At 44.7% G+C, this 22580-nt stretch overlaps 2 protein-coding genes across 2 annotated transcripts in view; both read right to left on the minus strand.

Moving 5' to 3' along the window:
- The window catches only part of LOC140720627 (uncharacterized), a 47280-nt gene that overhangs the window by 15256 nt on the left and 9444 nt on the right, over positions 1-22580 (minus strand). The gene's annotated exons all lie outside the window — the stretch shown is intronic.
- LOC140720625 (uncharacterized) lies at positions 8822-11427 on the minus strand. Its single transcript, XM_073035460.1, has one exon. It carries the CDS (start codon positions 11352-11354, stop codon positions 10041-10043), a length of 1314 nt encoding a protein of 437 aa, XP_072891561.1. The 5' UTR covers positions 11355-11427; the 3' UTR covers positions 8822-10040.

Consider the following 22580-nt stretch of genomic DNA (forward strand, 5'->3'; position numbering starts at 1 on the left):
CACTTAAGTTACAGAGAAAGTTTGAACAAGTTAGGTCTCTATTCATTGGAGCATAGAAGGTTGAGGGGGGATTTGATCGAGGTATTTAAAATGTTGAGAGGGATAGAGTTGACGTGAATAGGCTGTTTCCATTGAGAGTAGGGGAGATTCAAACGAGAGGACAGGATTTGAGAGTTAGGGGGCAAAAGTTTAAGGGAAACACGGGAGGTATTTCTTTACTCAGAGAGTGATAGCTGTGTGGAATGAGCTTCCTGTAGAAGTAGTAGAGGCCAGTTCAGTTGTGTCATTTAAGGTAAAATTGGATAGGTATATGGACAGGAAAGGAGTGGAGGGTTATGGGCTGAGTGCGGGTAGGTGGGACTAGGTGAGATTAAGAGTTCGGCACGGACTAGGAGGGTCGGAATGGCCTGTTTCCGTGCTGTGATTATTATATGGTTGTATGGTTATAAGTTCGTGGCCTACGGTGGAATTTTACAAAACCGAGCAATTTTCAATTATCTGAAACAGAAATACCGCAAATGTTATTAATTTCAAACTTTCTGCATAATCACTCAAAGAGTTGAACTACACGTGCAGGTACCGAGAGCTGTATAACTTTAGGCCTTCTAACCTAGGCCACGAACTTATCAATCATTCCTCGTACAGCTCTGGCACCTAAATAATTGCCACTGCACCCCTGCTCCAATCATCCGGCAGAGCTCGGGCCCGGCCCTTTCCCAATGCAACCGGCCCACATTTACACAATTTCGGGATCAACCCCGACTCACCCGCGCTCGAATCGGAGAACGGCCAACAGCTGCAGAGAGCACTGCGCATGCGTTTAGCAGACGTTTCTCCGCAGCGCCACCCGTGGCCAGAAACCATGCAGCGCCACCTGTGGCCAGAAACCATGCAGCGCCACCAGTATCTGGAGGTCCATGCAGCGCCACTAGTGCAGGAGGCGGGAGGGACAACGGAGAGGTAAATCACAAACACCACAAAGTCTGCAGATGCTGGAAATTCAGAGCAACACAAACAAAATGCTGGCGGAACTCAGCAGGCCGGGCAGCATCTATCGAAAAGAGTTTTCAGTTGAACCCTCCTTCAGGACTGAGATGGGACGGGAATAAAATCGGGGCGGGCGAGGAAATGTCTCGCTGGAAGGTGACAGGTGAAGCCAGGTTGGTGGGAAAGCTCAAGAGCAGAAGAAAATAGAGTCTAATAGGAGAGGAGAGTGGAGAACAGGAGAAAGTGATGGAGCAGTGGACCCAGAGAAAAATGATATGCAGGTGAGAGGACGTGAAAGGTCAGAGAGGAAGAGAGGGAGTGGGAGGGAGGGGTGTGAGGGAAATCTGTTCACCGGAAGGAGAAATCGATATTCATGCCATCAGGTTGTGGGGGCGGGGGTACATAGACGGAATGTACTCAGACAGGATGAAGAGGTCAATACTCCCCAATGCCATTAGGCTTTACAATTCAACCGCCAGGACTTAAGAACTTTTTAAAAGCTATTATTAATGCTTTTTGAGATAGTGATTTAGATGCATATCCCATTTTTTACTGAGTTAAGTATTGTATGTAATTAGTTTTGCTACAACAAGTGTATGGGACATTGGAAAAAAGTTGAATTTCCCCATGGGGATGAATAAAGTATCTATCTATCTATCTATCTATCTATCTATCTATCTATCTATCTATGAGGTGCTGATCCTGGACCCTGAAGTTAGCCTCATCTTGGCACAAGAGGAGGCGATGGGTTGACACGTCGGAACGGGAATGGGAACCGGAATGAAAATGTTTGGACACCGGGAACTCCCGCTCGGAGCGGATAGTTCAAAGTTTAATTTATTATAAAGCAGGTATCCATAAACAACTCTGAGTTTTTTTTTGTTCTTCTCCAGAGAACCACGAAACAAAGAAAGAACATGAAAGTCGCTCAGGGAGAAAAATCGAACTCCCACCCCACCCCCCGCATAAAAAAGAACGTCATACTGATCATCAACCGCCAAACCCACCCCTCCGGACAAAAGGGAACAATAACATCGACTCCCCCCGATTTAAAAAAAAATCCCTACCCCGCACAACTGCGGAGTAGCCGGTGTCAGCAGTGTAGAGGCGGCCGCATCGGGAGCAGCGGACACAACAGGCGACCCCGGAAGATTCACAGGTGAAGTGTCGCCTCACCTGGAAGGATGTTTGGACAACGGAGAGAGTTCGACCGTCCGGCCCTTTCACTGTGACACCCCGAACTCCACATCAAATCCGTCCAAACGAATCTGGGTGAACTTTAATGACCAATAAATATAATTCCTCTCAGAGATCAGCTGTCTGAGTGATTCCCTGACTCTGAGAGGCAGGGGTATCTATGGTCCACACTGTCAGGGTGTTGAGTTTACCAGGAGACAAAGACTGCAGGGACGAGAGGTTCTCTGTTGACTAATACACTGTGTGTGGACACCGCTGGCAATTCTGGTGTTGTGACCCGAATCGAGACAAACACCACGCTGCCCACTCCACCAACAACACGGCACAGCCGGACACATAACAGGGGACTTTACATCTCACAACACTGGATTCAGTGATGAAACCCGTGATTAATGTTGTTGACCCACTGAAACGTCCATTAAGTTGCTTTTAAATGCCAGCGCAATCCCACAGGTGACGTCACACAGCTCCTCCCCTACGCGCATGACATCACACATGGGCTCCCGAAACCGGGATCTGCCCTCACGTGTGCGGTGTCTTACGTCACCCACGCGCTGCTGTGCTCGAGCTTTATCAGTTTAACGGCTGGGATAATAATCACGTGATCAGCCCCTTCCCCCCACCGCTGTCAACAGAGGATTCAGGCGCTGCGCTATTCCCATTGGTGCGAAACGATGTCAATCACTGGTTACAACCATTCGCGGAGGCGGACAAGCCGAGTGGGCGTTACCCCGCTGAGTTCGTCTCCCGTTCAAGCGACAATTATTTGTGCTTTGTTGAGATTGTACCTGGAATATGGTGTAAAATCCCGATCCCCACACTAACACGGGTTATACAGACCAAAGGACAAACTGCCGGAGGGTCGGGGCAGAGTGACAATTATTTGTGCTTTGTTGAGATTGTACCTGGAATATGGTGTAAAATCCCGATCCCCACACTAACACGGGTTATACAGACCAAAGAACAAACTGCCGGAGGGTCGGGCAGAGTGACAATTATTTGTGTTTTGTTGAGATTGTACCTGGAATATGGTGTAAAATCCCGATCCCCACACTAACACGGGTTATACAGACCAAAGGACAAACTGCCGGAGGGTCGGGGCAGGGTGACAATTATTTGTGCTTTGTTGAGATTGTACCTGGAATATGATGTAAAATCCCGATCCCCACACTAACACGGGTTATACAGACCAAAGGACAAACTGCCGGAGGGTCGGGGCAGAGTGACAATTATTTGTGCTTTGTTGAGATTGTACCTGGAATATGGTGTAAAATCCCGATCCCCACACTGACACGGGTTATACAGACCAAAGGACAAACTGCCGGAGGGTCGGGGCAGAGTGACAATTATTTGTGCTTTGTTGAGATTGTACCTGGAATATGGTGTAAAATCCCGATCCCCATACTAACACGGGTTATACAGACCAAAGAACAAACTGCCGGAGGGTCGGGCAGGGTGACAATTATTTGTGCTTTGTTGAGATTGTACCTGGAATATGATGTAAAATCCCGATCCCCATACTAACACGGGTTATACAGACCAAAGGACAAACTGCCGGAGGGTCGGGCAGGGTGACAATTATTTGTGCTTTGTTGAGATTGTACCTGGAATATGGTGTAAAATCCCGCTCCCCATACTGACACGGGTTATACAGACCAAAGGACAAACTGCCGGAGGGTCGGGAAGGGTGACAATTATTTGTGCTTTGTTGAGATTGTACCTGGAATATGATGTAAAATCCCGATCCCCATACTAACACGGGTTATACAGACCAAAGGACAAACTGCCGGAGGGTCGGGCAGGGTGACAATTATTTGTGTTTTGTTGAGATTGTACCTGGAATATGGTGTAAAATCCCGCTCCCCATACTGACACGGGTTATACAGACCAAAGGACAAACTGCCGGAGGAACTCAGTGGGTCGGGCAGCATCTGTGGAGGGAAATGGACCGTCAACATTTCGGGCCGAGACCCTCCCTCTGGACTGAGAGTGGACGGGAAATAGTCTGAGAAAAGAGGTGAGGGGTGGGGATGGGGCAAAAGCTGGGGAGTGAGAGGTGGATCCAGGTGAGGGGGGAGGTGGGAATGTGAAAATAATGACAAGGGTGGGAGGTGAGTAGTTGGGGCAACACGGGCTGCAGAAAATGGAAATGAATTCCATAGAGGATGAAAAAAGAGGTTAGAGAGTATTTGTTATAGAGAGTGCAATGAATATTCACCTGACTGATCCCTGGAGTGGTGGGGTCATAACTTGAAGAAAGATCAAATGTGATAACTCTAAATGTCATTTAGAGAATCGAGGACTGAGAGGTGAACACATTGAAATGCACAACATCATTACCGGTTGAACCAGGGATCCCAGTCTCTGAAACAGGGGATGGACTGTCCGAGACTGTGATGAGGGGAAATGTCTCCATTCCGAGGGTGGTGAATATCTGTAAATCCCCACCACAGAGGGCGGCAGATGTGTGGAGACTGAAGGGGTGGAGGAAATGAGGATTGGGCAGAAACATGTGGTTGAGATGGGTGAGCAGCCGCCATCTTGCTGATGGTTAGAGGGGATGAATGGCCTCCTGCTGTTTCTCACTTGATGTCCAGCAAGGCTCCGGAGGAACGTGAATAGAAATTAGTGTTTATATATACAGAACTGATTTAAATTAAACGTGAACATTTCCTGTTTGGGTCTGAATCATGTTTTGGACCTGGATGGGAATTGAGCCGGAGACTCTGTGACCTGGAGGTGGAGGGAAAGGAATCGGGGAAGATATGGTGTGGAAAAATAATCATGTATCTGGGGTAAATATGGAATAATGTGGTGAATGCGGTGGATGGGTCGGGCAGCGTGTGAGGGGCGAGGAGCAGAGTCACCGGTTCAGGTGGGAGACCCTCCACCCGTCACCTGATCCCGTTTCCCGTTCATGTTTTTCCACAGATCTGCAGCATCTGCGGGTCACTGCTCTACGTGTACGTGTAGCTTCATCTTTCCCCGTTCAGACAAGGCAGTGAGATCCGGATCTGTCACAACCTCTCATTGTGGGTGGACAATGTTTTTTTTTCTCTGCAATAGTTTCTGTTGTTTCATTCCACTGTTTTGAGGTGCTGAAGTGCTGCCAATGTTTCTGGGTGTCTGACCCGTTTTTGTGAGAATTTAGCCTTTTCTATTTCTCTGAGCTTCTCATAAATGTGTAAAGTTCAGTTCAGCTTCACCTCAGAATTTCCAAAGCAACACCCAGTCAGTCAAATTGCTCCACAAAATTAAAATAGCTTATTACATTTTTTTTCTATTTTTGTACTATATATATGTATATTCTTATTTTAAATCACAATTGTTAAAAACTATTGTTATTAAATAGGTTCTACTGCTACTGCAAGGACAACAAATTTCATGTCATATGCCGGTGCTATTAAACCTGATTCCTGGAGCAAAAGGAAAAACATTGTATTCATACAACCCAGATGGTGTCACAAATGCAGAAATTTCTCTACCTCTGTCCGTCAATGGAACACACCAATACCCTTTCAACAGATTAATCTTTGTAAGAAATTAGCTTTTCCAGCCTTATCGATGCAATGATCCACTCTAGGGATAGGATAGGCATCTGTTTTTATTACTGCATTTACCTTTCTATAATCAGTGCAAAATCTAACATGACCATCAGGTTTGGGCACAATAATGCAGGGTGACTCCAATCTCATTTTGAAGGCCTAATAATACCATTCTCCAGCATATACTCAATTCCCTGGTCAGCCAATTTACACTTTTCTACGTTCATGCAATATGGGTGTTGTTTAATCAGTTTGGCTTGACCAATATCTACATCATGTACTGCGACCGTGGTTTGCTTGGGAACATCGGGAAATAAATCTTTAAACTTCAGAATTAATTCCTTCAGCTGTTGTTGTTGCTTTGGCTGCAGATGAGACAACTTGTTAGCAGTGTTTTCTGGAACAACCGAGTTCATTGGCCTAACTGGGACCATGTTTGGCTTGTGCAAAGTCTCAGATGAATCAATAGTTTCATTCTCAGGGTTGCCAGTTTCATTTGTTTTGACAACAACACACACAGATGGTACATGCCTGTCAAAAAAGGCTTTATCATATTTATGTGTACCACCTGTGTTAGTTTAAGTCAGCTGGGTGTTTTACTAACATAATTCACATCATTAGTTTGGGAGACTATTTCATACGGTCTATTGAATTTCGCCTGAAGTGGATTTGTCAACATAAGGCAAGCAGCTTATCTCCCACCTGGTATTTTCAATCGCAAGCCCACTTATCAAACCAACACTGCATTTTGTCCTGAGAAATCTTTAAGTTTTGTCTCGCTAGACTACAGGCTTGGTGTAGTTTATTATTGAACTTCAAATCATAGTCTAACGAGTTAGCATCAATCCACAGTTCCTTTTAACAAGGTGAAAGGTCACTCTGCGACCAAATACAAGTTCAAATGGAGTAAAGCCCAGTGATTCCTGTACTGACTCTCTTTCTGTGGACAAAAGCAAATGTATTCCTTCATCCCAGTCTTTTCCATTTTCAACACAATATGTCTTAATCATTGTTTTGAGGGTAGAATGAAATCTTTCTAAAGCCCCTTGTGATTCTGTATAGTATGCAGATGATGCAATTTGTTTTCCTCCCAGTTCAGAAACTACCTGCTGGAATAATCCAGATGTAAAATTACATCCTTGATCAGACTGGATTTCTTAAGGCAAATCGAATAAAGTGAAAATCTTGGTAAGAGCCTTCGCCACAGTTTTAGCTTTAATATTTCTGAGAGTTATTGCCTCTGGGAATCTGGATGCAGTACACATTATAGTTAGCAGATATTGATGGCCAGCTTTAGTCTTTGGCAATGGGCCAACACAATCCACTATAACTTTGGAAAAGGGTTCACCGAATGCAGGTACAGGCCACTGGGGTGAGCTCATTCGGTTTACCCACAACTTGACAAGTGCCTTTTGGAAACTCTTATTCAGGGTAAACATAACTTTATGAGTTAAAGCAAACTGATCTGCTAATCTAGCAGATTCCTGCATCGTGGCAGCATCATTTCCATCTAGATACGTCTTTATGTCATCAGGGACGCACTTTTTGAATTCTTCAATTAAAACCAACTCTTTCAAGCGGTTAAAATCAGCATTTACATGTTCAGATGTGCACCAACCGTCAAAACACACAAATTTCTCATAAGCAAATTCCGTATGTCTGGTTCACAGATTTCTTCAAATGTCTAAACTTTTACCTGTATGCTTCTGGGACCAACTCATAAGCTTTGAGCACAGTCTGTTTCACTATGTCATAATGTGTGGTGCGTGACCATGTGGTTAAGGTGTTGAACTAGCGATCTGAAAGTCATAAGTTCGAGCCTCAGCCGAGGCAGCGTGTGTGTCCTTGAGCAAAGCACTGAACCACACACAGCTCCTGCACATTGATAGCCCAGTGGTGATGATTGGGGCAGCATAGATAAATAAATAATAAGCTGCTTCAGCAACTGTCAAAGCAGAATAGGCTTGCTAAGCCTTCCCCTTAATTACACTTTGTAAGAGAATTTTCTTTCTGCTTTTCTGCCTCTCCAGCCTGAAACTGCGTTTGCCTTTCAGGAGCCTCCATCTTTAATTTTTCTAACTTGTACTGGGGCTCAAGCTCACTAGGTTTACTTTCAGGAAACAACTCCAACTCCTCCACTTTAAACACACCCTCAGATATATAATGTTCAGCTATTATCCAGCGCATCAGTGCCCTCCTCATTGTCAATTTCACCTTAGCAAGTATCAACGTTTTAGCAATACTCAATCCTTCTGGTGTCCTCTAATGACTGAGAGGTTCACACTTCCAGATATCTATCAACATCCATTGCTGCTGATTTTCCACACACAAATAAATCAAAAGGGATTTCCCCAATGAAATCGATATTAAATCAATCCTCAAATTTGTTCATATCCCTGACGCAGGCCCCATTTTTTTACAAACCGTAACGCTTTAGAAATGAACCAGCAGCAACAGACTACTCCCAGTGGCCACACATTTTAATTCCACGTCCCATTCCCATTCTGATATGTCTATCCATGGCCTCCTCTACTGTCAAAATTAATCCAAACTCAGGTTGGAGGAACAACACCTTATATACCAGCTGGGTAGCCTCCGACCTGATGGGATGAACATGGACTTCACCAACTTCTGTTAATGCCCCTCTTCCCCCATCACCAACATATTTAATTGTTTGTTTGTTTTCCATGTCTCTCTGGTGCTTCCCCCCGCCACATTTCTTTCTCCTGAGGCCTCCTGTCCCATGATCCTTTTCCATCTCCAGCTCTGTATCACTTTCGCCAATCACCTTTCCAGCTCTTAGCTTCATCCCACCTCCTCCGGTCTTCTCTTATCATTTCGCATTTCACCCTTCCCCCCACTACTTTCAAATCTCTTAGTATCTTTCCTTTCAGTTAGTCCTGATGAAGGGTCTCAGCCTGAAACATCGACAGTTCTTCTCCTTATAGATGCTGCCTGGCCTGCTGTGTTCTACCAGCATTTTGTGTGTGTTGTTTGAATTACCAGCATCTGCAGATTTCCTCTTGAGTGTTATGTGTACAAATGATAGATAGATAGACAGATAGATAGATAGATACTTTATTCATCCCCATTGGGAAATTCAACTTTTTTCCAATGTCCCATACACTTGTTGTAGCAAAACTAATTACATACAGTACTTAACTCAGTAAAAAATATGATATGCATTCAAATCACTATCTCAAAAAGCATTAATAATAGCTTTTAAAAAGTTCTTAAGTCCTGGCAGTTGAATTGTAAAGCCTAATGGCATTGGGGAGTATTGACCTCTTCATCCTGTCTGAGGAGCATTGCATCAAGAGTAACCTGTCACTGAAACTGCTTCTCTGTCTCTGGATGGTGCTATGTAGAGGATGATCAGAGTTTTCCATAATTGACCGTAGCCTACTCAGCGCCCTTCGCTCAGCTACCGATGTTAAACTCTCCAGTACTTTGCCCACGACAGAGCCCGCCTTCCTTACCAGCTTATTAAGACGTGAGGCGTCCCTCTTCTTAATGCTTCCTCCCCAACACGCCATCACAAAGAAGAGGGCGCTCTCCACAACTGACCTATAGAACATCTTCATCATCTCACTACAGATATTGAATGACGCCAACCTTCTTAGGAAGTACAGTCGACTCTGTGCCTTCCTGCACAAGGCATCTGTGTTGGCAGTCCAGTCTAGGATATGTATGTGCATAAATATAACTCCCAAACTATTGAGCTCGGGGGAAACAAGGCTTGTAGTCTTGAGATGGTAAAGTATGAAAGTTCAGTTCAACCACAGAATAGGTGATGAGAGAGATAATTGTAATCCAGGGTAAATGTTGAGAGGTTCCATGGTGGTAAAACGAGACAACAGTCACTGTAGATTTTATCTGTCATCCTTCCAAATCCACATACTAATTATCACCCGAAGTAACTTGTCATAAGGGGTATCGTCTTAAAATGAATTACCACACCACAGCCAGGCAAGGGTTAACACATAAGTGGCCTCCGCAGGATATCCCAAATCAGATCCACTCCTATGGGTCAAATGAGGTGACAACCACACATTTGATGTACGGTGAATTGATAATTAGCCCACCCTTGTGGGCAAAGGAAAGTACCAAACAGTGACCCTTGGCCACTAGTTCCCTGGTTTCGATTCTTCCATTTTTCCTCCTTCATCTCCATCTGACTCTGAGTGTCTGTGTCCTCGGTTAAAACTGAACAAGCTGCACGTGATGTAAACAAGCTGCAAGTCAGACTGATTTGCCTTCTTAATCTCTCTCTCTCTCTCTCTTAAAATGACAGTCCACAGCAAACAAAACCTAGGGATTCATAACAATGGCCACTCCCCATTGTGAGCTGACAGGTGAGCCAGTAGGTGGGATAACTGAGTGAATCCCTTCCCACAGACTTGAGCAGGTGAACGGCTTCTCCCCAGTGTGAACTCGCTGATGACTCTGTAGGCTGGATGACCGAGTGAATCTCTTCCCACAGATTGAGCAGGTGAACGGCTTCTCCCCAGTGTGAACTCGCTGATGACTCTGGAGGTGGGATGACTGAGTGAATCCCTTCCCACAGACTGAGCAGGTGAATGGCCTCTCCCCAGTGTGAAGTCGCTGGTGTCTCTGTAGGGTGGAAGAGTCAGTGAATCTCTTCCCACAGACTGAGCAGGTGAACGGCCTCTCCCCAGTGTGAACTCGCTGATGACTCTGTAGGTTGGCTGGATCAGTGAATTTCTTCCCACAGACTGAGCAGGTGAATGGCTTCTCCCCAGTGTGAACTCGCTGGTGTCTCTGCAGGCTGGATAAATTACTGAATGTCTTCCCACAGACTGAGCATGTGAACAGCTTCTCCCCAGTGTGAACTCGCTGATGACTCTGTAGGTGGGATGACCGAGTGAATCCTTTCCCACATTCTGAACAGATGAACGGCTTCTCCCCAGTGTGAACTCGCTGATGTCTCAGTAGGTGGGATGAATGAATGAATCTCTTTCCACATTCTGAGCAGGTGAACGGCCTCTCCCCAGTGTGAACTCTGTGATGTACCAGTAGGGTAGATGACAGAGTGAATCCTTTCCCACATTCTGAGCAGGTGAATGGCCTCTCCCCAGTGTGAACTCGCTGATGATTCTGTAGGTGGTATGAATGAGTGAAACTCTTCCCACAGACTAAGCAGGTGAACGGCTTCTCCCCAGTGTGAACTCGCTGGTGCCTCTGTAGGTTGGATGACTGAGTGAATCCTTTCCCACATTCTGAGCAGGTGAACGGCTTCTCCCCAGTGTGAACTCGCTGATGACTCTGTAGTTGGGATGAATGAGTGAATCCCTTCCCACAGACTGAGCAGGTGAACGGCTTCTCCCCAGTGTGAACTCGCTGATGTCTCTGTAGGGTGGAAGATTCAGTGTATCTCTTCCCACATTCTGAGCAGGTGAACGGCTTCTCCCCAGTGTGAACTCGCTGATGTCTCAGTAGGCGGGATGACAGTGTGAATCCCTTTCCACAGACTGAGCAGGTGAATGGCTTCTCCCCAGTGTGTACTCGCTGATGTACCAGTAGGGTAGATGACCGAGTGAATCCTTTCCCACAGACTGAGCAGGTGAATGGCTTCTCCCCAGTGTGAACTCGCTGGTGAGCCATTAGGTCAGATGACTGAGTGAATCCTTTCCCAGAAATTCAGCAGATGACCAGCCTCTGCCCAGTGTGGTGTGAACTGACTGGTGTGTCAACAGGTGGGATGACCAACTGAACCCCTTTTCACACACAGAACAGATGAATGGCCTTGCCCAGTGTGAACTTGCTGATGTACCTTTAATTCTGATAACCGAGAGAATCCATTCCCACTGTTTGAGCAGGTGAACAGCCTTTCTCCTGTGTAAAATGACGTGTTGCCAGTTGGTCAAATGAGCGAGTGAATCCCTCCCCACTGTCTGGGCAGGAAGGGTGGTCAATTGGATCCCTTGTTCCACTTCTTAAATATCTAGACAGAGACAACAAAACTGCTGTGCCGTGCATTGAGCTTCCTGGAGATGAATTCCTTCTCATTTTTAACCTGTAAAAAGATTTACAAAATCCATCAATGGGTGTAGGACAACATTTCAGATTAAATTACTTGAGTTACCAAGGTTTGATCTGGTATCACACTGTTACAGTGAGGTTCAACGAAAGTTGGACAGAGAAATCAACTCCTGACTGGGCAGAGTGCTGGTATCTGGAATGACCATCAATTCCCTGATGCTCTTCCTGTCTCTATAAGAATGGGGCATTTCTGCCGTCTCCAATCAGTGCCTTGGCTCAGTTTGACTCTCTCCATTGATATTATTCCCTGTTCCCACTGAGCTGCATGGGTTCCTCACCCCACAGTAACTGAAACACTCTCACACAAATAGTTTTTCTTGACGTGCAGCTGGGATCTACTTTTATGTATTATTAACTTAAAGTGTCACAGTTTTAATGCCATATAAAACATTCCTGCTGAAATGACTGGTTGGTTCACACAGCTGTCAAAAGGGGTTAGAGTGAATTTTTGTATTATTTCAGGTTCTTGTCACAATCATAGAAAATTTCAACACAGAAACAGGCCCTTTGGGCCATCTAGTTTGTGCTGAACTATTTAAACAGCCCACTCCCACACCTCTACCATCCAGGTACCAACAGAAAACCTCTTAAATGTTGAAATTGAGCTCACATGCACCACTTGTGCTGGCTGCTCATTCCACACCAGGATGACCGTCTGTGTGAAGAAGTTTCCCCTCATGTTCCGTTAACATTTCACCTTTCACCCTTAACCCATGTCCTCTGGTTGTTGTCCCACACAATCTTCGTGGAAAAAGCCAGCTTGCATTAACACTATCTGTGCCTCTCTATCACAATCAAATCTCCCCTCAATCTTCTACATTCCAAGGAATGAAGTCCTGATTTGTTCAATCTTTCCTTCTAACCCAACTCCTCCAGACCTGGCAAAATCCTTGTGAATTTTCTCTGAACTCTCTGAACTTCTTTTACAGCTTTCCTGTAGGCAGGTGACCACAACTGCACAGAATTCTCCAAATCAGGCCTCACCAATGTCTTCTACAAGTCAACATAACATCCATCTATTGTCAGTATATGGTTCATGAAGGCCAATGAACTAAAATCTTTCCTTCCATCCCTATCTACCTGTGATACCACTTTCAGTGAATTAAGGACTTGTACTCCCAGGTCCCTTTCTTCCACAACACTCCTCCGTGCCCGACCAGTCACTGTGAAAGACCTCACTTGGTAGGTCATACCAAAGTGCAACAACTCACACTGGTCTGCAGTAAATTCCATTTTCCATTTTTCAAACCATTTTCCCAGTGGGTCCAGATCACACTGCAAGCCATGATAGTCTTCCTCACTGTCCACTGCCCCCAGTCTTGGTGTCACCCACAAATTTGCTGATCCAGTTAACCACACTATCATCCAGATTACTGATATAGATGACAAACAACAACAGATCCAGCACTGATCCCTGTGGCAACCACTAGTCACAGGCTTCCAGTCAGAGAGGCAACCATCTGCTACCACACTCTGGCTTCTCCCAAAGACAGTGTCTCATCCAATTTACTGTCTCATCTTGAATGCTGAGTGACTGAACCTTCTTGACCAACCTCCCATATGAGACTTTGTCAAGTGCCTTGCTAACGTCCATGTAGACAACATCTACTGCCTTGCCTTCATCCACTTCCCAGATAACTTCCTCGAGAGACTCTATAAGATTGGCCAGAGCCATGCTGTCTATCCTTTATCAGTCCACACCTATCCAAATACTTACAGTATATACTTGGTTCCTGCACACACATTCCAATAACTTTCCCAGTACTGATGTCAAGCTCACAAACATATAATTTCTAGTTTATTTTTACAGACTTTCTAGAACAGCAGAACAACATTGTCTGTCCTCCAATCCTCCAGTACCTCACCTGTCACTAAGGATGATTTAAATATCTGTGCTGAGGCCCCGATAAGTTCTGCACTTGTCTTCCGCAGGGTCCTAGTGAACAACTTGTCATGCCCTGGGGATTGATCCACACTGATTTGCCTCAAGACAGCAAACCCCTCCACCTCTGTAATCTGTACAGGGTCCATGAAGTTGATGCAGCTTTGCCTCACTTCTATAGACTCTGTGTTCATCTCTTGAGTAAATACGGATGCAAAAAAAATCTCCCCAAGTCTATGTTATCCCTTCATATGGATTACCATTCTGATCTTCCAGAGAATTAATTTTTTCCCTTGCAATCTTTTTGCTCTTAACATATCTGCAGAATCCCTGAGGATTCTCCTTCACCTTGTCTGCTGGGGCAACCTCATGCCTTCTTTTATTTCTTTCATAAGTGTTCACTTGAATTTCCTGTATTTCATAAGTACCCCATTTGTTCCTATCTGCCTGTACCTGGTATGCACCTCCTTTTTATTCATCTGGGAGAGGAAAGCCAAAGGGGTGATAGAGCTGCATGCTGGGAGGTGGGGGTAAGGAGGGTTAAACTAAAGTTGCAGGGGGAATGGGAGCCTGAGTAATAGAACAGATAGTGGAGAGGTTGTGGAGACAGATGTTGTTCAGGCCTCAGACAAAGTCAGGAATGAAAAAGTTGAACATGGTGCAGTGAATATGCTGAGCCCTGTATATTTCAATACAAGGAGCAGCGTAGGAAAGGTGGATGTGTTCAGGGCATGGATCAACACCTGGAATCAACACTGGAATCTGGCAACTGTGGATTGGGACAGGCTGCTTTATGGCAAAGGTGTGCTTGGTAAATGGGAGGCCTTCAAAGCAAAATTTTGAAAGTAGTAAGCGGGTATATCAGAATAAAAGGTAAAGATAGAAACTGTAGGGAAACTTGGATTGCAAGAGATATTGAGACCCTGGTAAAGCACAAAATGGAATTGCATAACAGGGATAGGCAGTCAGTTTCTTATGGATATCAGAAATGCAAGAGAACACATAAGAAATAAATCAGGATGGCTAAAAGATGGCATGAGGTCGCTGTCACAGAAAAGGTGAAGGATAATCCTCAGGGATTCTAGTGATAGATTAAGAGCAAAAGGATTGCAAGGCACAAAGTTGGTCCTCTGGAAGACCGGAATGACAATCCACGTGTGGAAACAAAGCAGATGGGGGAGATCTTAAATATTTTTCCATCTCTATTTACTCAGGAGATGGACAAAGGGTCTATGGGAGTGTGGAAAAGTGGCATTAACCATTTCAACCCTGGGGTAAAAAAAACACTCCTCTGGCCACTCACACGCTCAATACCCCTCATCATTTTATACACCAAAAAATGTCTCTAAATATAAACAAGGAAATTATACATTGCACAATCTACTTTCCACGATTCAGTACATTTACACAGACAGGTGTGTAAAAAGGGCCCAAAGAATATCAGGGACAAACAGGCCCAATTCATCCCATCCACAAACTGTTCCTGCTGCTACCATCCAGGAAACGGTACCACAGCAAAAGGAGCAACAGGCTCTGGGACATCATCTTCCACCAGGCCATCAGACTGATTAATTCATGCTGATACAATTGCATTTCCATGTTATATTGACTGTCCTATGTACAAACTATCTATTATAAATTACTGTAAATTACACATTGCACATTTAGATGGAGATGTAACGTGAAGATTTCTACTCCTCATGTTTATGAAGTATGTATCTAATAAAGTCAATTCAATTCACCCTCTCCACTATCTGTTCTGTCATTCTGGCTCCCATTCCCCCTACAACTTATTTTAACCACATCACCCCCTCCCCTGCTCACTACCACTAGCAAGCCTTACCACTATGATATTCGTCCCCTCTTGTTCTGTTCCTCTAACTAACGAATCCCCTATCAGCCTTTTGACTTTCCTCTGCCAGGTAATTCCCCCCAACAGTTTCTAAAGTGATCCACCTGTTGTTGTGGGGGATGGCCACTAGAGTACTCTGCGATGGCTATTTAACCTCATTCCCCTTCCTGATTCTCATCCAGTTTCCTGTGTCCGGCACCTTGGGTGTAACTCACCTCTCTTCATGTCATATCTATCACCCCCTCCAACTGCTGGATGATTTGGAATTCACCCATTTCAAGTTGCAGCTCATTGAAGTGCAGGGTTACAAGCTGCAGCTGGATGCACATCTTGTAGATGAGGGCATCAGGGACACTGGAGGTCTCCCCTCCTTCCCTCCAATACCCCTCTAATTTGTAATAATCTCCCCTCTAATTTGTAATAACCAGTGTGCAGATAAATCTTGTACTGTGCATTTTTTACCCAGTGACAATATGTGCACAGTGACACACTAGCAAATCACGTTCTGATCTCCTCTGGGTTCGATCCAGTTTATCTGCACTCTCACACAACCTACGTAGCAGGCCTGTAATGGGTAATGAAGGATTTTCTCACCAAAACTTTTGCACATTGTCCACATGTGGTTTCATTGCTAAATTACGCTTTAAAAAGTCAGATTTCCAAATATCACTCCACTTCTTCCCACTTGCAAATTCTCCAGCAACTTTTGCATCACCACAATGCACGCAGGCATCACCAGTTTCTGTATTCTACATAAATATTCCCCCTGAACCCTCCCCCAATGACTGACGGTGGTGAACTCATTGAATGAAATCCCAATGAGTATGAAGGGAAGGGCAGTTCTCTGTCTCACTGGAGTCTGGCACATTTGTGATGTGAAAGCTACTTGTTTCCCAGGGCAAAGGTGTTTGATATCATTACGTACCCAGAGAGAATGGGACAAAACATGTTCTCACCGGTAGAAAAGTCCAGAGCAAGAGGAGGTAGAGGAAGCAACACACACAAAATACTGGAGGAGCTCAGCAGGCCAGGCAGCATCCACGGAAAAGAGTACTAATGCCGATTTTGTCAACTGCTGATGTAAAAGATTTTGTTCCCTTTCTCCGAGTTCCTAATCCTTGCATTTAGATAGCTGGAGCTCAGCTCTGTCTGAGAGATCCATCGGTTCCCATTCCCTCATCAACCGGAAGCTCCCCGGGTCCTGTGTACGGATCGTGGGGCTGAGAGAGAGGGAAGAGGGCAGGACTGTCCCGGGTTTGCTGGTCACGGTGACCGGATTTCACAGGAATTATCCCGAAGTCGGTGTTTAAGATAAAAACACGGAGAAATGCTCTTACCTGCAACCGACATTTTCAAGGCCTTCTGTGTACTGCGCGCATGCGTGAAACTCAGGGACGTCCTCAGCCTGACGCCTGCGCATTTCATCGGCGCTTCAGCGCCGGCAAAATTCTTAACGCATGGCCTTATGGGTAATCACGGTGCCATTAAACATTTCTGCAATCATCAGTTCAATGTCCAGACCTCATTTTTTTTATCTTTTGGGTATAGAAAAAATCTGCAGCTGTTTTAACGCAGAAAGCGGCTCCCATAAGCAATATACTCAATATCAACGTGTATCTAATGCCAAAGTAAAATGCAGTTATAAAACACAGGAGATTCTGCAGTTGCTGGGAATACAGAGACGCACACACACAAAATGCTGGAGGAACTCTGCAGTTCAGGCAGCAACTAAGCAGCGGAGTACACAGGCTAGGCATGCTGAAGGGGCTCGGCCTAAACATTTCCTATTTATTCCTCTCCAAAATTTCTGCCTGATCTGTTGATTTCCACCTGTGTTTTGCAGAAATTAACCACCTTTTTTTTCGATCAACCAGTTTCCAAATGCTTCTAATCTTTCACTTTTGACCACATCCTGCTGGTCTTATTCGTCCTCCTCCTCTGGACCCCATCTCTCTCTGGAGCCGCTGACTCAGGCTGGCAAATCTTCAGTTTCTGACTCTGCACCATCGAAGATTCACTCGCTAGTCTGCTGTCAGACTTTAGGGGTGCATTGTGTTACGAGACCGCAGGTTCGTTTACTGTGAGTGTCGCTTTAAGTGCCTGAGTGAGGCGGGGCTGTGACATCAGACACACGGAGAGAGAGAACGTCACAACCACAGTGAGCTCATCGTCTTATTCAGCCCGGAGAAAATCATGCAGGAAATTCATGCAGGTGTATAAGATGATGAGAGGCATTGGTCGTGTGGATAGCCAGAGGCTTTTTTCCCAGGGCTGAAACAGCTAACACGAGGGGGAATAGGTTTAAGCTGCTTGGAAGTAGGTACAGAGGAGATGTCAGAGCTAAGATTTTTAAGCAAAGAGTGGTGTGTGCGTGGAATGCACCGCCAGTGACGGTGGTAGAGGCGGACACAATAGGGTCTTTTAAGTGACTCTCAGATAGGTACATGGAGCTTAGGAAAATAGGTGGCTATGTGGCAGGGTAATTCTAAGCAGCTTCTAGAGTAAGATACATGGTCGGCACAGCAATGTGGGACAAAGCATCTGTAATGTGTTGTGAATTTATATGTTTCCATGAAATTCACGGGAAATCTCCTATCCCATGGAGTGGTGACTATTTGCAACCTGTCATCTCAGGGAGAGTGAGAGGGGAATGGCAGGGGTAGATTTTCATATTACTGATATGGAACAGAAACATGGGCAGGAACCAGATGGGCTGAGTGGCCTTTCTAGTGTACATTGTGAGTGTGGTAGAGACAGTTAGTACCTGAGACACGGGACTTGATACAGAATTGATTTATCTTTCACAGATCCACAATATTAAACACCAGTCTAGTTTAAGGCTAACATCAGCAGAACGGACTCCTCCAATGCTCAGATGAGCAGCCGCAAGAACTGCAGAATCTGACAGCAACAGTCCCTTATGAACCTGCAGCTGCCTTCAGTCACCATGATGGTTAAACTTTTAACACAGAGATGATTTGAACTTCCTCCCCGATGTTGGAGCACTCAGACCGAAGATGTAGGGGAGAAGGAAAAAAGAGATAATAAAGTTGTTTGCACCATTAGGGATAAACAGAGAGGAAGAGGTGGAAAGTTTCTTGAATGCATCTATTTTAATGCTAGGAGCATTGTAAGAAAGGTGGATGAGCTTAGAGTATGGATTGATAATTGGAAATATGATGTTGTATCTATTAGTGAAACATGGTTGCAGGAGGGGTGTGATTGGCAACTAAATATTCCTGGATTTCGTTGCTTATGGTGTGATAGAATCAGAAGGGCAAGAGGGGGAGGCATTGCAATGCTTGTCCGAGAAAATATTACAGCGGTGCTTTGAAAGGATAGATTACAGGGCTGATTTCGGGAGCCTATTTGGGTGGAATTGAGGAATGGGAAAGGTATAGTAACACTTATAGGGGTGTATTATAAACCACCTAATTGGGAGCGAGAATTGGAGGAGCAAATTTGTAAGGAGATAGCAGATATTTGTAGTAAGCATAAGGTTGTGATTGTGGGAGATTTTAATTTTCCACACATAGAAACATAGAAAATCGGTGCAGGAAAAGGCCATTAGGCCCTTCAAGCCTGCACCGCCATTCAGTATGATAATGCCTGATCATCCAACTCAGAACCCTGTACCTGCTTTCTCTCCATACCCCTGATCCCTTTAGCCACGAGGGCCATATCTAACTCCCTCTTAAATATAGCCAATGAACTGGCCTCAACTGCTTCCTGTGGCAGAGAATTCCACAGATTCTCCACTCTCTGTGTGAAGAAGTTTTTCCTCATCTATGTCCTAAAAGGCTTCCCCTTTATCCTTAAACTGTGACCCCTCGTTCTGGACTTCCCCAACATCGGAAACAATCTTCCTGCATCTAGCCTGTCCAATCCCTTTAGAATTTTATACATTTCAATAACATCCCCCCTCAATCTTCTAAATTCCAGTGAGTGTAAACCTAGTCAACCCAGTCTTTCTTCATATGAAAGTCCTGCCATCCCAGGAATCAATCTGTTGAACCTTCTTTGTACTCCCTCTATGGCAAGAATGTCTTTACTCAGATTAGGGGACCAAAACTGCATACAGTACTCCGGCTGTGGTCTCACCAGGGCCTTGTACAACAGCAGTAGAACCTCCCTGCTCCTGTACTCAAATCCTCTTGCTACGAATGCCAACATACCATTTGCCTTTTTCGCTGCCTGCTGTACCTGCATGCCCACTTTCAATGACTGGTGTACAATAACTCCCAGGTCTCATTGCGCCTCCCCTTTTCCTAATCGGCCATTCAGATAATAATCTGTTTTCCTGTTCTTGCAACCAAAGTGAATAACCTCACAGTTATCCACATTAAATTGCATCTGCCATGAACTTGCCTACTCACCTAAACTATCCAAGTCACCCTGCATCCTCTTAGCATCCTCAAAGCTAACACTGCCGCCCAGCTTCGTGTCATCCACAAACTTGGAGATGCTGCATTTAATTCCCTCGTCTAAATCATTAATATATATTGTAAACAACTGGGGCCCCAGCACTGAGCCTTGCAGTACCCCACTAGTGACTGCCTGCCAATCTGAAAAGGTCCCGCTTATTCCCACTCTTTGCTTCCTGTTTACCAACCAATTCTCTATCCACCTCAATACCATACCCCCAATACTGTGTGCTTTAAGTTTCCACACTAATCTCCCGTGTGGGACCTTGTCAAAAGACTTTTGAAAATCCAAATATACCACATCCACTTGTTCTCCCCTATCCATTCTACTAGTTACATCCTCAAAAAATTCTATAAGATTCGCCAGACATGATTTTCCTTTCACAAATCCATGCTGACGTTGTCCGATTATTTCACCTCTTTCCAAATGTGCTGTTATCACATCTTTCACAACCAACTCTAGCATTTTCCCCACCACCGATGTCAGGCTAACCGGTCTATAATTCCCCGGTTTCGCTCTCCCTCATTTTTAAAAAAAGTGAGGTCACATTAGCCACCCTCCAATCCTCAGGAACTAATCCAGAATCTAAGGAGTTTTGAAAAATTATCACTAATACATCCACTATTTCTTGGGCTAATTTCTTAAGCACTCTGGGATGCAGACCATCTTGCCCTGGGGATTTATCTCCCTTTAATCCCTTCAATTTACCTAACACCACTTCCCTACTAACATGTATTTCCCTCAGTTCCTCCATCTCACTAGACCCTCGGTCCTCTACTATTTCCGGAAGGTTATTTATGTCCTCCTTAGTGAAGACAGAACTGAAGTAGTTATTGAATTGGTCTGCCATGTCCTTGTTCCCTATGACCAATTCACCTGTTTCTAACTGTAAGGGACCTACATTTGTCTTAACCAATCTTTTTCTTTTCACTTATCTATAAAAGCTTTTACAGTCAGTTTTTATGTTCCCTGCCAGCTTTCTCTCATAACCTTTTTTCCCTTTCCTAATTAATCCCATTGTCCACCTCTGCTGGACTCTGAATTTCTCCCAGTCCTCAGGTGTGCCACTTTTTCTGGCTAATTTGTATGTTTCTTCTTTGGACTTGATACTATCTTTAGTTTCCCCGTCAGCCACGGGTGCACCACCTTCCCTGGTTTATTCTTTTGCCAAACTGGGATGAACACTTGTTGTAGTTCATCCATGCAATTTGTAAATGCTTGCCATTGCATATGAATGTTGAGGAACCAACTGGAGAGCAGGCCATTCCAAATTGGGTATTGAGCAAAGAGGAAGTGTTAGTTAGCAATCTTGTCGTGCGAGGCCCCTTGGGTAAGAGTGACCATAATATGGTGGAATTCTTCATTAAGGAGAGCGACATAGTTAATTCAGAAACAAAGGTTCTGAACTAAAAGAAGGGTAACTTTGAAAGTATGAGACGTGAATTAGCTAAGATAGACTGGCAAATGATACTTAAAGAGTTGACGGTGGATTTGCAATGGCAAGCATTTAAAGATCGCATAGATGAACTACAATTGTTCATCCCAGTTTGGCAAAAGAATAAACCAGGGAAGGTAGTGAACCCGTGGCTGACAAGGGAAATTAGGGATAGTATCAAGTCCAAAGAAGAAACATATAAATTAGCAAAAAAATGCAGCACACCTGAGGACTGGGAGAAATTCAGAGACCAGCAGAGGAGGACAAAGGGCTGAATTAGGAAAGGGAAAAAAGATTATGAGGGAAAGCTGGCAGGGAACATAAAAACTGACTGTAAGAGCTTTTACAGACATGTGAAAAGAAAAAGATTGGTCAAGACAAATGTAAGTCAAGACAAAAGCCAGAAACAGGTGAATTGATCATAGGGAACAAAGACATGGCAGACCAATTGAATAACTACTTTGGTTCTGTCTTCACGAAGGAGGACATAAATAACCCTCTGGAAATAGTAAGGGACCGAGGGTCTAGTGAGATGGAGGAACTGAGGGTAATACATGTTAGTAGGGAAGTGGTGTTAGGTAAATTGAAGGAATTAAAGGCAGATAAATCCCGAGGGCCAGATGGTCTGCATCCCAGAGTAGCCCAAGAAATAGTGGATGCATTAGTGATAATTTTTCAAAACTCCTTAGATTTTGGATTAGTTCCTGAGGATTGGAGGGTGGCTAATGTAACCCTACTTTTTAAAAAAGGAGGGGGAGAAAAACCGGGGAATTATAGACCGGTTAGTCTGTCGTCGGTGTTGGGGAAAATGCTGGAGTCGGTTATCAAAGATGTGATAACAGCACATTTGGAAAGAGGTGAATTCATCGGACAAAGTCAGCATGGATTTGTGAAAGGAAAGTCATGTCTGACGAATCTTATAGAATTTTTTGAAGATGTAACCAGTAGAGTGGATAGGGGAGAGCCAGTAGATGTGGTATATTTAGATTTTCAAAAGGCTTTTGACAAGGTCCCACACAGGAGATTAGTGTGTAAACTTAAAGCACACAGTATTGGGGGTATGGTATTGATGTGGATAGAGAATTGGTTGGCAGACAGGAAGCAAAGAGTGGGAGTAAACGGGACCTTTTCAGAATGGCAGGCAGTGACTAGTGGGGTACCGCAAGACTCAGTGCTGGGACCACAGCTGTTTAC

This window comes from Hemitrygon akajei, unplaced genomic scaffold, assembly GCF_048418815.1.
Source record: "Hemitrygon akajei unplaced genomic scaffold, sHemAka1.3 Scf000045, whole genome shotgun sequence".
NCBI lineage: Eukaryota > Metazoa > Chordata > Chondrichthyes > Myliobatiformes > Dasyatidae > Hemitrygon > Hemitrygon akajei.

Bases quoted from the DNA above. Each gene is read 5' to 3' on its own strand.
- LOC140720625 (XM_073035460.1), bottom strand. From the start codon at position 11,354: ATGGCTCACCAGCGAGTTCACACTGGGGAGAAGCCATTCACCTGCTCA.